Source organism: Oncorhynchus keta, chromosome 7 (assembly GCF_023373465.1).
Source record: "Oncorhynchus keta strain PuntledgeMale-10-30-2019 chromosome 7, Oket_V2, whole genome shotgun sequence".
NCBI classification, from domain to species: domain Eukaryota; kingdom Metazoa; phylum Chordata; class Actinopteri; order Salmoniformes; family Salmonidae; genus Oncorhynchus; species Oncorhynchus keta.
The window spans coordinates 26,749,578-26,763,739 of NC_068427.1; the positions used below are offsets into that span (position 1 = coordinate 26,749,578).

The 14,162-nt window shown below is 43.0% G+C and overlaps 1 protein-coding gene across 2 annotated transcripts in view; it reads left to right on the forward strand.

Moving 5' to 3' along the window:
* Positions 1 to 14,162, forward strand: part of LOC118386237 (mannosyl-oligosaccharide 1,2-alpha-mannosidase IB) — a 136,975-nt gene that overhangs the window by 55,713 nt on the left and 67,100 nt on the right. For both annotated transcript variants that reach the window (XM_035773797.2, XM_035773799.2), the window contains one exon: positions 5,121 to 5,217. In XM_035773797.2, the coding sequence (XP_035629690.1) occupies positions 5,121 to 5,217 (97 nt within the window). The remainder of the gene's footprint in view (positions 1 to 5,120; positions 5,218 to 14,162) is intronic.

Sequence of the window (14,162 nt, forward strand, 5' to 3'; positions counted from 1 at the left end):
TAGACTGCAACTCCTCCCCCTTTGGCAGTTCTATCTTGACGGAAGATGTTATAGTTGGGTATGGAAATCTCAGAATTTTTGGTGGCCTTCCTGAGCCAGGATTCAGACACGGCAAGGACATCAGTGTTAGCAGAGTGTGCTAAAGCAGTGAGTAAAACAACCTTAGGGAGGAGGCTTCTGATGTTGACATGCATGAAACCAAGGCTTTTTTGATCACAGAAGTCAACAAATGAGGGTGCCTGGGGACATGCAGGGCCTGGGTTTACCTCCACATCACCCGCGGAACAGAGGAGGAGTAGTATGAGGGTGCGGCTAAAGGCTATCAAAACTGGTCGCCTAGAGCGTTGGGGACAGAGAATGAAAGGAGCAGATTTCTGGGCATGGTAGAATATATTCATATGAGATGAGTGATGCCAGATATGTAAAGATTATTAAAGTGTTCCATTCCTTAAAGTGGCCAGTGATTCCTAGTCTATGCCACAGAATGTTTCAATAAAACACTCAAAGAGTAACCCAGGGCATACCTGGCTAGCACATTTAAAATAATTGGACTTCACCACTTCTGAGGGACACTTACAGTGGGGCAAAAAAGTATTTAGTCAGCCACCAATTTTGCAAGTTCTCCCACTTAAAAAGATGAGGCCTGTAATTTTCATCATAGGTACACTTCAACTATGACAGACAAAATTTGAAAAAAAATCCAGAAAATTACATTGTAGGATTTTTTAATGAATTTATTTGCAAATTATGGTGGAAAATAACTATTTGGTCGCCTACAAACAAGCAAGATTTCTGGCTCTGACAGACCTGTAACTTCTTCTTTAAGAGGCTCCTCTGTCCTCCACTCGTTACCTGTATTCATGGCACCTGTTTGAACTTGTTATCATTATAAAAGACACCTGTCCACAACCTCAAACAGTCACACCCCAAACTTCACTATGGCCAAGACCAAAGAGCTGTCAAAGGACACCAGAAACAAAATTGTAGACCTGCACCAGGCTGGGAAGACTGAATCTGCAATAGGAAGCAGCTTGGTTTGAAGAAATCAACTGTGGGAGCAATTATTAGGAAATGGAAGACATACAAGACCACTGATAATCTCCCTCGATCTGGGGCTCCACACAAGATCTCATCCCGTGGAAAAACTCAACTCGTTGTGTTTGGAGGACAAAGAATGCGGAGTTGCATCCAAAGAACACCATACTTACTGTGAAGCATGGGGGTGGAAACATCATGCTTTGGGGCTGTTTTTCTGCAAAGGGACCAGGACGACTGATCCGTGTAAAGGAAAGAATGAATGGGGCCATGTATCGTGAGATTTTGAGTGAAAACCTCCTTCAATCAGCAAGGGCATTGAAGATGAAACGTGGCTGGGTCTTTCAGCATGACAATGATCCCAAACACACCGCCCGGGCAACGAAGGAGTGGCTTCGTAAGATGCATTTCAAGGTCCTGGCGTGGCCTAGCCAATCTCCAGATCTCAACCCCATAGAAAATCTTTGGAGGGAGTTGAAAGTCCGTGTTGCCCAGCAACAGCCCCAAAACATCACTGCTCTTTTATTTTTATTTTATTTTATTTCACCTTTATTTAACCAGGTAGGCAAGTTGAGAACAAGTTCTCATTTACAATTGCGACCTGGCCAAGATAAAGCAAAGCAGTTCGACAGATACAACGACACAGAGTTACACATGGAGTAAAACAAACATACAGTCAATAATACAGTATAAACAAGTCTATATACAATGTGAGCAAATTAGGTGAGAAGGGAGGTAAAGGCAAAAAAGGCCATGGTGGCAAAGTAAATACAATATAGCAAGTAAAACACTGGAATGGTAGTTTTGCAATGGAAGAATGTGCAAAGTAGAAATAAAAATAATGGGGTGCAAGGGAGCAAAATAAATAAATAAATGAAATACAGTTGGGAAAGAGGTAGTTGTTTGGGCTAAATTATAGGTGGGCTATGTACAGGTGCAGTAATCTGTAAGATGCTCTGACAGTTGGTGCTTAAAGCTAGTGAGATCTGCATGGAGGAATGGGCCAAAATCTGAATACTTTCCTAATGCACTGTATATCCAGTATATGAGGCCCTTGTGTGAATTAAACCCACAAACTTAGTGTTCTTTGTTACCATGCTCAAACCAACACATCCAGAACCATGAGGTTGGCTGTGAGTTTCTTACACATTTTTCTGGCTCAGAGATAAATCACCAGAGGTTGGTCTGTGTGTTTCTCCATCTCTGTGGAGTGTGGGTTTTATTTAACAGACACTGAGAACCCCACCACAAGCTGTCGTTTCTTCATGCTTCCCTCCCCAAGCCCATAGTTAGACAGGCAGGATGGCTGCTAACCGACGAGCAGAAGGCCATCAACAGTCACTGGGAATAAAAGCCAAGAGTAGAGAAGACCACAGTTGGGAACATAGCTAGCACTGTCTTATTGCAGTGTGTAGATTCGCCCTCTTTTTGCTGAGGCACATTATTCCTCTGTCTTAGTGTGATTTGTGTATCCCTCATCAGTGCTCCCATGGTCTCAGTGAAGAAGCTGAGGATCAGCTAAGAGTCTGAGAGCAGGAATCAGACCGAACCAGAGCCAACCAAAACCCTCTCTTTTCAAAGCAGATATAAATACTTGCAATGCCACTTAACACATTACGCTTCTGGCTGCGTCCCAAATGGCACCCTTTTCCCTTTATAGTGCACGACTTTTGACTAGGGCCCATAGGGTGCACTACATAGGGAAACGGGTGCTGTTTGGGACACATCCCTGGCCTGGTCTCACGCTACAGGCAGCAGCAATGATCTTGACATTCAATATGTGCTGGAGAGGGTAACCTAACCTGAAGGAGCAGCATCTGTTGAAACACACCATAAAGTCATGCATGAAGGGACAGTTTAATTGGCTATGGCATTTTAGAATCAGACTCCCTACTACAGAAGTGATCTTGAATGCTGGTCAATATGTTACCCCAGTCAGTCAATTCATTAATGGTTGTTGGGTTTTAGACTCTAGAAAGGATATTGAGTGCTGGTCATAATGTTATAACAGCAAACTGTCATTTTTGTGTCATGTTAATGGTACGTTAAGTGAAATGTCCAGTCAGTGTGTATAATGTTAATATACAGTTCAGGTCAAAGGTTTGGACACACCTGATCATTCCAGGGTTTTTCTTTATTTTTACTATTTTCTACATTGTGGAGTAATAGTGAAGACAACAACTATGCAATAACACAAAAAATGTGTTAGACAAATCAAAATATATTTTAGATTTTTCAAAGTAGCCACCCTTTGCCTTGATGACAGCTGTGTACACTCTTGGCATTATTTCAACCAGCTTCACTTGGAATACTTTTCCAACAGTCTTGAAGGAGTTCCCACATGCTGAGCACTTGTTGGCTGCTTTTCCATCACTGCGGTCCGACTCATCCCAAACCATCTCAATTTGGTTGAGGTCAGGTGATTGTGGAGGCCAGGTCATCTGATGCAGCATTCCATCAATCTTCTTCTTGGTCAAATAGCTCTTACACAGCCTGGAGGCGTGTTGGGTCAATGTCCTGTTGAAAACAAATGATAGTCCCACTAAGAGCAAAACCAGATGGGATGGTGTATTGTATTTGATGTCTTCACTATTATTCTACAATGTATTTAAAAAAAATACGAAAAATCCTTGTGGGTATGTGTCCACAATTTTGACTCGTACTGTACATTTGAATATTCCGTTTCTGTAAATCCTATATTCTTTAACAGATGGGCCAATCAGCATTTTATAAACCAGCCAATTAGAGGTCTACCTCGCCATCAGGAGCCAATGGGTTAAGTGGTGTTTTCCCAGTAAGTTAATGTGATTTATAATCTCCTGCTGTGTGGAGACCGAGTGCGTCATTGAATGCCAGCAAGCCAAGAACACAATGAAACTCCTGGCCATGTGTTCTATTGGCTTTGCTCCCTTCCTCCCTTGCCTTGGTGCTGCTGGGAGAAGAGAGGCGAGAGGAGAGGCTGGCACAGGAGAGCAAAAGGAAAAGAGGGGACTCTGGCTCAAACAGGAGGAAAACCTGGTCTCACATTTTTGGATGGCTGCCATGGCAGACAGAGACAGACCGACAGGGTGAGAAAATGTCCTCCTGGGATAGCTAATCCCACCAGACTAAGGCCATGATTTAGGAGGAAAAAGGGAAATGTTGAGCGTGCAGTAGAGATTTGGGAAAGCGTGACTCTCTGTCAGTCAGCAGCGTCGTCCTCACAGTTTCTCTTGAATTTCCCTTGCGTCTCCTCTTCTCTCCTTTGGTCAGCATCACTGTCTTCGTGTCAAGGCTTGCCTCATTATCCTGTCTGTTTCTCCCTCTTTATTCTCAGTTCATCTCTTACGGCTCCTCTGTAAAGGTCATGTTAATACAGCAGTGTTTTTATCCTTAAGACACATGTCTGGTCAGTGCCTCCAGACAGTCAAGGAAAACACAATGAAAAAGATTAGAGAGAGGAGCCCTACGGCGCCAATTTATCAATGTTGTCTGAAGAGAAGTAGTTACACGGCAAACACACACAAAGACTGTGTCCTGTCCACCCAGCCATGGTGTGAGATGTGTGGTGAGGGACCTGCTGGCCATTGACCTAGAAACTGAGTGACAGAGGAACTGACAGAGTTGTGGTCACACCAGGGGCTGGGGCTTTGGGTGTGTAAAGAGCTTGGGGGTGTTTAAGGGGCTGGAGTGGAGGTGGGGCCAGTGGCTGAGGGGGCACGGGGATGTCAATCTCAGTTGCATCATTTTCCAGAACAAAGGCCTAAGTGCCATTCTCTTTCCAGTGTCGAGGCTGAAATTATGGTGAAAAAAGAATTGTGTGTTAATGCTGATTGTTTGTGCTGTCAAGATGTTATGTGCAAGACTGTATGTATGAGTCATTTATAAAAGAAAAGGTATGTGACAAGCCTCTTGTAAGGTTCTCCCTTTAGAGTCTATAGTTCAAGATAGGTTCATGGTGTTGTAGCAGACAAAACAAAATGCCTTGATTGTCTTTCTCTAAATGCTCTGCGTTTCTATTCCAGGTGGAACAAGAGTCAAGACTCTCGTTACGTTGCTGTATTGCAGATGTGTCTAAAGCGTGTGTGTGTGTGTGTGTGTTGTAGATGATGAAGCATGCGTGGGACAGCTACAGACAGTACGGATGGGGACACAACGAGTTGAAACCTCTCGCCAAGAAAGGACATTCCACCAATATCTTTGGTAAGTGCCATGGCGTTTTTCTGAACCACACACACGTAAATTCACCTTTCCTCTCCATATGTGCACACCCTCCCTCAGAAATACTGTACATGTTCATGCTTGGCCATCATCCATTAACAGTGGACCCCATCCAACCAAACCAGTCTGTCTCTGTTTCTAGGTTATTGCTGTTGTTACTGTTTGGTTCTGCAGCTGCTTTCTGAGATAAAGCAGATCAGACAACTTGGACTGCGGCTCATTTGTGGCGTGTGTACTGTGCATGTATGCGTTTTCTGTATGGAAAATGAGAATGTCCAGTGAAGCAAATTGTCCATAAGCTCTTGTGGTGTTTGATGAGCTGCTGTTAAATGGTGAATGAGCTGCAGTACTGTGGTGTGGTCAGTCTGTCTCTCCTGGTTCTCTGGGATGGCTGCTGGATATATATCCACACTGGGTAGTGATCTCATGTTCGTTGGCCAGACAACAAAGTGGAGGAGAGGAGGCAGAACCCTACACTGATGAGTACCATCAGCTCACACTTCTCACTAAACCACATTATTGATGAGTCTTTCTCTCTCTCTCTGCTTTTGTATCTTGCTCCCCTCTCGCTCTGTCTGATTTTGAGAGGCTCTACAGACAGGACTACTAGGCTATATTGATCCTTCTATCAGTGTGTATGTGTGTGTCAGTTTGTTTGGTGTGTCTATCAGAGAGAACATGTTGGAAGAAGCTTTCAGACTCTGATATCTGTGCTTTCCTCGCTAGATCCCCCCTCCTCACAGCGTCTCATATATTCTCACAATGCGTCATCTCTACGGTCTGTCTCTACAGTGCCTTCACATGTCAAAGAAAGGGGAATGATCTCTGTGTGTTTGTGCTAACCCAAGCCTATCTAAGGTTCGCCCGCTATGATAGTGGTACAGGCCTGGATTTCTAACAAGAGGATTGGGTGTCCATTGTCCTCGTGGCACCAGTCTCTGTCAGATAACCCTGTTAGTGTTGTGTAGAAACCAAAGAGCTGATGTTCACAGTAGATAGTAAAAGTTTTGAACACGGAATGGTTCACGCAGGGATAATAACAAACGCCTGTCCTTGTAATGGAGCACAATTCAGTTGAGGCTGGGGTGAGAGAGTGTGGAGCTGAGACTGAGTTAACAATACAGCAGTGTGTTCAGATGGAGGTGACGGAGTGAAGTGGTAACAGAGTTGACATCATGCTGAGTTAAGGGGTAACTGAGTTAAAGTCATGTTGGGTTAGCCCCCTAGAGACAATGTCCACGCCCCTGCGGAAATCTAATTGGCATAATAAAACAATCCCCATCAAAATCAGTCAGTTTAAGCTAGAGAAATCAGTCAGTTTAAGCTAGAGAAATCAGTCAGTTTAAGCTAGAGAAATCAGTCAGTTTAAGCTAGAGAAATCAGTCAGTTTAAGCTAGAGAAATCAGTCAGTTTAAGCTAGAGAAATCAGTCAGTTTAAGCTAGAGAAATCAGTCAGTTTAAGCTAGAGAAATCAGTCAGTTTAAGCTAGAGAAATCAGTCAGTTTAAGCTAGAGAAATCAGTCAGTTTAAGCTAGAGAAATCAGTCAGTTTAAGCTAGAGAAATCAGTCAGTTTAAGCTAGAGATTTTTGCATTGGATGCATCTTAATGCACCGCATTGGCGATGTGGAGGAAGGTGACAGAGCTAGAGTGGTGTTTGTCAGACCAAAAAAAAAAAAAAAAAAAAAAAAAAAATCGGTTTTCTCACAAAGTCTGTAGCGTCCGAACAGTTTGGCCTACACAACTATAATGACCCTCCTACATAAAGATCACAAATTCACTGTTTTGCTCTTCGACACCCACAAGTGTCTTGGGGCTCATCTGAAGTTGGTACAGACGATCTGCCAACTTCTGTCTGTAGTGTCCGATCAGTTTTGGCTACACACTAATAATGTGAGACTTTCACGAACACGTTTGTTGTTTTGCTCTAGGACGCACACACATCGCACAAGATTCGTCTGAAGGTCCCCCGGTACCAGTTGAAAAAATGAATTGAAGTACAGTGCCTTCAGGAAAGTTCTGGCCCCTTGACTTTTTCCACATTTTGTTACGTTACAGCCGTATTCTAAAACTTTTTTTAAAAAATCCAATCGACACACAATACCCCATTGGCAACAATTACAGCCTCGAGTCTTCTTGGGTATGACGCTACAAGCTTGGCATACCTGTATTTGGGGAGTTTCTCCCATTCTTCTCTGCAGATCCTCTCAAGCTCTGTCAGGTTGGATGGGGAGCGTCGTTGCACAGCTATTTTCAGGTCTCTCCAGAGATGTTCGATCGGATTCAAGTCCGGGCTCTGGCTGGGACAATCAAGGACATTCAGAGACTTGTGTCAAAGCCACTCCTGCATTGTCTTGGCTGTGTGCTTAGGGTTGGTGTCATGTTGGAAGGTGAACCTTCACCCCAATATGAGGTCCTGAGCACTCTGGAGCAGGTTTTCATCAAGGATCTCTGTGCTTTGCTCTGTTTATCTTTTCCTCGATCCTGACTTGTCTCCCAATCCCTGCCGCTGAAAAACATCCCCACTGCATGATGCTGCCGCCACTATGCTTCACCGTAGTGATGGTGCCAGATTTCCTCCAGATGTGACGCTTGGCATTCAGGCCAAAGTGTTCAATCTTGCTTTCATCAGACCAGAGAATCTTGTTTCTCAAGGTCTGAGAATCTTTAGGTGCCTTTTAGCAAACTCCAAGCGTGCTGCCATGTGCATTTTAATGAGGAGTGGCTTCCATTTGGCCACGCTACCGTAAAGGCATGATTGGTGGAGTGCTGCAGAGATGGTGGTCCTTCTGGAAGGTTGTCCTGTGCCTCAACACAATCCTGTCTGAGCTCTACGTGCAATTTCTTCAACCTCATGGCTTGGTTTTTGCTCTGACATGCACTGTCAACTGTGGGAACTTATATAGACAGGTGTGCCTTTCCAAATCATGTCCAATCAATTTAATTTACCCCAAGGGGACTCCAATCAAGTTGTAGAAAGATCTCAAGGATGATCAATGGAAACAGGATGCACCAGGATGAAAAGTGTCTGAATACTTATGTAAATAAGGTATTTCAGATTTTTTTTTTCAAATCTGTTTTCCCCTTGTCATTATGGGGTATTGTGTGTAAATATAGTTTAATTAAAAAATATATATATATTTTAGAATAAGGCTGTAACATAACACAATCTGGAAAAGTCAAGGGGTCTGAATACTTTCCGAATGCACATGTTAAGAAAATATAACTTTTTTTTTCTTAAAAAAAAAAATCTCTCTCAGATATAGGACAGAAACTTCAGAACAAACTTATTTTAAAACATTTTTTTGGGGGGGACTATCTGTTCCATGAAGTGAATTTGTTATTCATTGTGTTTGTATGGGCTAATAGCAGTTTGGTCTAATACCATTTTTCATCAAGTGTCTTTTTAAAATGTATTTTACCTTTATTTAACTAGGCAAGTCGGTTAAGAACAAATTCTTATTTTCAATGATGGCCTAGGAACAGTGGGTTAACTGCCTGTTCAGGGGCAGAACGACAGATTTGTACCTTGTCAGCTCGGGGATTTGAACTTGCAACCTTCTGGTTACTAGTCCAACGCTCTAACCACTAGGCTACCCTGCCACCCCTTGATACTTCAAGGGGTCTTAAAATCAAGAACCCCCCCATAGACAGGGTTCAGACTGTAATGGGTTTCAAGGGGTAACCAAGTGAAAGTCATGCTGGGCTAAGAGGTAACAGAGTAGATGTCATGCTGGGTTAACCTCTCTGGGATATGTGGGACGCGGGGCGTCGCCACCTCGCCAACAGACAGTGAAATTGCAGGGCTCCAAATTCAAAACAACAGAAATTCCTCAAACATAATTATTTTACACCCTTTTAAATGTAGACTTCTTGTAAATCCAGCCAGTGTCCGATTTCAAATAGCCTTTACGGCGAAAGCACACCAAACTATTATTTTAGGTCAGCACGTAGTCACAGAAAACCATAAAGCCATTTCCAGCTAAAGAGAGCCCTCACAAAAGTCAGAAATAGCGATTAAATTAATCACAGATCATCAGATGGCACTCACAGGACTTCATGTTACACAATTAATGTGTGTTTTGTTCGATAAAGTTAATCTTTATGTCCAAAAACCTAATTTGAAATCGGTGTGTTGTGTTCAGAAATGCATTGTCTCAAACAAACATCCGGTGAAAGTGCAGAGAGCCACATCAAATTACAGAAATACTCATAATAAACCTTGATAAAAGATACAAGTGTTATGCATGGAATTATAGATAAACTTCTCCTTAATGCAACCGCTGTGTCAGATCTCAAAAAGACTTTACGGCGAAAGCACACCTTGCGATTATGTTTGGTCAGCGCCAAGCTACATCAAAACATACTGCCATTTTCCAAAGAAGGAGAGGTGTCACAAAAGTCAGAAATGGCATTGTAAATATTCACTTACCTTTGATCTTCATCAGAATGCACTCCCAGGAATCCCAGTTCCACAATAAATGTTTGTTTTGTTCGATAAAGTCCATAATTTATGTCCAAATACCTCCTATAGAATATTGCTCAAACAGAAGGGGAAAGTAAGAGTTACTGACAACCAAAATGAAACAGGTGGAGTTTTAGGAGGGTTTCTGAAAGACACAACTGAAAGTTGGATATTCCAGGTCAGCAATCGGTCACAGAGAGAGGAGCAGCGAGGGCCGTCCTGTTTACTGTGGATGGATGGAGAACAGACGGACAAGCCTCTGATCTTTAAACACACTGACCTACTCTGGTGTTTACAGGAAACTGCTCTCCAGGGAGCACAGGGTCAGGTTACGTTGATATCAGCTGTTAACTGGACTGACAGGCAGTCCATCTGCAGGGCCAGGCAGACATAATACACACAACAATGTCAACAACCTTCTCATGTTTTATAAACATGTACAGCATTAATGTGGCCATATAAGGAGATGTTATTTTATTAATCAAGTGATTTTTTTTTTGCTGAGAAATTTGATTGCCAACACTACCAATCCAACTGGAGTCCATGTCGACAGTACTTCCAGTGCACTTAGGATCTGCTAACTCATTCATGCAATGACTCCTTATGCAGTGGTTGTCTTTGTGTAAGTGCATGACTACTTGCATTGCCTGGATGTTGAGTGTACTTTAACCAAGCCCAGTAGAGCCCACAACTGAGGATATTATGCAACCAGGGCTGCATCTTATTCCAAAAAACGTGCTCCCTCTCTTCACTCCTCGTTCACTCTTCTTCACAGATCGGATAGGTTGATGCATGGTGACATTGAAAAGTACGGTACCCTTGTTGCATTGTGGGATTGGATGAGAGTAACGGAGACATCATATGGACACCTGCCTGCACTTCCTACAACCCTAGACAGCACAGCAGGGCTCACATTGTATTACCCTCAAACAGTAGAATCCAGGAAGTCTTCCAGGGAGCATGTCTCCCCCCACCCTACTCTGCTATGGTCAGCTCAGAGAGCAGTTGCCATAGCAATTGAAGGGGCAGCTGAGTTCAGGTTTGTTTGGGCACCTGGTTGTCCCTCAGACCCCAAGCTGCAAATTTAAACAGGCTTTGATCCCCAATCCTGCTAATCAATTGCTACGCTACAGACCTGCTAGCCTTCAGTGCTTTGTTTCTCTGTAATACACTACAGATCTGCTAGCCTAGCTGTTGGCACTTTGTTTTCCTATCACAACAGTCCTGCAGGGGAGGATACATTAATTGTTAAGGTAATAAGATTATTTGTTACTATAAATTGAATAGATCATTCGATCATAAATGTGGATGCCATCCCATGGTCAACAGCTCCCTTTGCTTCCTCCTCAGTTTGCAGCCCATTAGTTAGTTGTTTTTCAGCATGTAGGTCATGTCTTTAAATGATCGATTCCCAGTAGGGATGTTAACGTTAATCTGTTAGCCTCCAAAAAATGCATTTGAACGGTCATACTTAGCGATCTATAAGTTAATTTACATAATTGAATGGAATTAAATTGCCGCCTATATTTTCGTTAGTCGCCATGAATCTTATTTAACACATGCGCACAGCATACAGAGCCTAGTTTCGCTCTAGCTGTTACTGGAGCGAAACGTTATTTTAGAAGCCCAGTCATTGCGCAACAAATAACAATTAGAAATGTAATTGCGTGTTAACTGTTTTGATGGCCACATTTAAAAATAGCTACTATTTTAAATTCTCAATCTCAACTCGTAATTAAAGAACGCCTTCCATTCGCCATTCTGGTGCTATAATCAGACCCAGGCTGTATCACATCCGGCCGTGATTGGGAGTCCCATAGGGCGGCACACAATTGGTCCAGCATCGTCCGGGTTTGGTTCTGGTCGGCCGTCAAATAAATAAGAATTTGTTCTTAACTGACTTGCCTAGTTAAATAAAAAAAGACTGCCTGCCTTCCTGCCTTTGGGACAAAGACTGCTATTATTAGGGCGGAGTCAAGACCATCTCGTCGTTGTATACATTATCTCTGGCTATAGTCAGCGGTAATGTAGGCAGGCTATCACCACCACTTTTCAATGTGTGCTTAAGGCAGTATAGTTGTTTGAAACCTACATGAGGCATGTCTTACCTTGCTTCAAAGTAGCATAGCCAAATCCAACCATAGAAATGTGAAGGACATTACTGCTCTCCTCTTCTATTGGTTTTCACAACAACTTTCTTTCATTGTCCAGTTGCAGAGATGTTGATCTCTGTCACATATGGAACTGCTCTCATTAGATTTTTACATTACATTTACATTTACATTTAAGTCATTTAGCAGACGCTCTTATCCAGAGCGACTTATTAGATGTGCTGTTTAGCACAGTGTTTTCCCACGAATTGCATTTTGGCAAATGTTTGAAATGTACATTTTATCAGCTGCTTCATTGCAGGTTCAATAACAGGCTAAAGCCTTTTGACAGTAAGACAATAGGCTTGCTATTGCTGCATGTTTCCATTAACCCTTGTGTAGTCTTAACATTCTGTGTACTCCCCTTGTCCTAAGGGTAAACAATGACCCACCTTCACGAAACCCCTAAAATAAAGCAGCTTAATTGAATTTTAAAACCCAAATCTATTTTTCATGAAGAAACAACCTGTCATTCATCACCAACTTTGTGAATATCTGGGTTTTCCCTCTTCACAATGCAGAAAGACTGCATTTAATCAGTGGACACCATTCGTTTTTATTACGACACACCTGTCATAATTGTTTTCTTTACTAAAGTAGAGGATTATTATTATTAGTGCTAAAGGTACTGCATAGCTGTAAACAACTTTTTTGTTTGCAAGATATATCACTTGTATAGCCTAAGAAAGTAGCAGAAATGTGCAGAAAGTAGTTTGGAATGCATTTTATTGAAGGGAAACAAACATTTTTGGCAACAAAGGGTCACTCTAGGAAAAGTCATCAAATTTCAAGTTGGAAAAAATATAATTTAGGGGGGTTTCTCTGCTGTTAAACATAGTGGCGGGTCATTTTTTACCCTTAAGACAACACAAAGGTCAAGGCTCTTAATGTAAAATGTATGTTCCTTGTATTTCTAGTATTTTGTTGGTCACCTCATTTTACTGGTTGAAAATGTTTTAACCGTTTGTTGACCGGTTAATGAGGGTCGGTTAGTCGGCAGCAAAATTGACCGAAACTTGCATCCCTAGTTCCAAGGGCGGAATAGCACACTGGGCTGTGAGGGCTGTGAAACGGCGCTATTGCAACATGCAACAGTGACAGGTCTAAATCACACACACAGCATGACCAGCAGAGGAGAAATGAGGAGAGAGACGAAAACCTAGAAGTGGATGTCTGATAATGGGATTAAGAACTAAAAAGGATAATTCAGAACCCAGAGGGCTGAGCATGTCCGAGGAGAGAATACACATACCATCCACTGTCCAGAGGGAGGAGGGAGAAAACAGGGAAAAAGAGAGGGAGAAAGGAGGGAGGTGCTGAGCAAATGCATTTGATGGAGAGAAAAACATGATGGTGATGATATGTGGAGGGACAGAGAAGTAGAGAAATATGAAGCAAAATGAGGAAGAGGGAGTTCAGTGTGTCAAATCGGAGGGCATGCTGTCCGGTCCTCTGGAAGTCTCTATGGGGGTGCCACAGGGTTCAATCCTCGGGCCGACTCTTTTTTTCTGTATATATCAATGATGTTGCTCTTGCTGCGGGCGATTCCCTGATCCACCTCTACGCAGACGACACCATTCTATATACTTCCGGCCCGTCCTTGGACACTGTGCTATCTAACCTCCAAACGAGCTTCAATGCCATACAACACTCCTTCCGTGGCCTCCAACTGCTCTTAAACGCTAGTAAAACCAAATGCATGCTTTTCAACCGTTCGCTGCCTGCACCCGCACGCCTGACCAGCATCACCACCCTGGATGGTTCCAACCTTGAATATGTGGACATCTATAAGTACCTAGGTGTCTGGCTAGACTATAAACTCTCCTTCCAGACTCATATCAAACATCTCCAATCGAAAAATCAAATCAAGAGTCGGCTTTCTATTCCGCAACAAAGCCTCCTTCACTCACGCCGCCAAACTTACCCTAGTAAAACTGACTATCCTACCGATCCTCGACTTCGGCGATGTCATCTACAAAATTGCTTCCAACACTCTACTCAGCAAACTGGATGCAGTTTATCACTGTGCCATCCATTTTGTCACTAAAGCACCTTATACCACCCACCACTGCGACTTGTACGCTCTAGTCGGCTGGCCCTCGCTACATATTCGTCGCCAGACCCACTGGCTCCAGGTCATCTACAAGTCCATGCTAGGTAAAGCTCCGCCTTAACTCAGTTCACTGGTCATGATGGCAACACCCATCCGTAGCACGCGCTCCAGCAGGTGTATCTCACTGATCATCCCTAAAGCCATCACCTCATTTGGCCGCCTTTCGTTACAGTTCTCTGCTGCCTGTGACTGGAACGAATT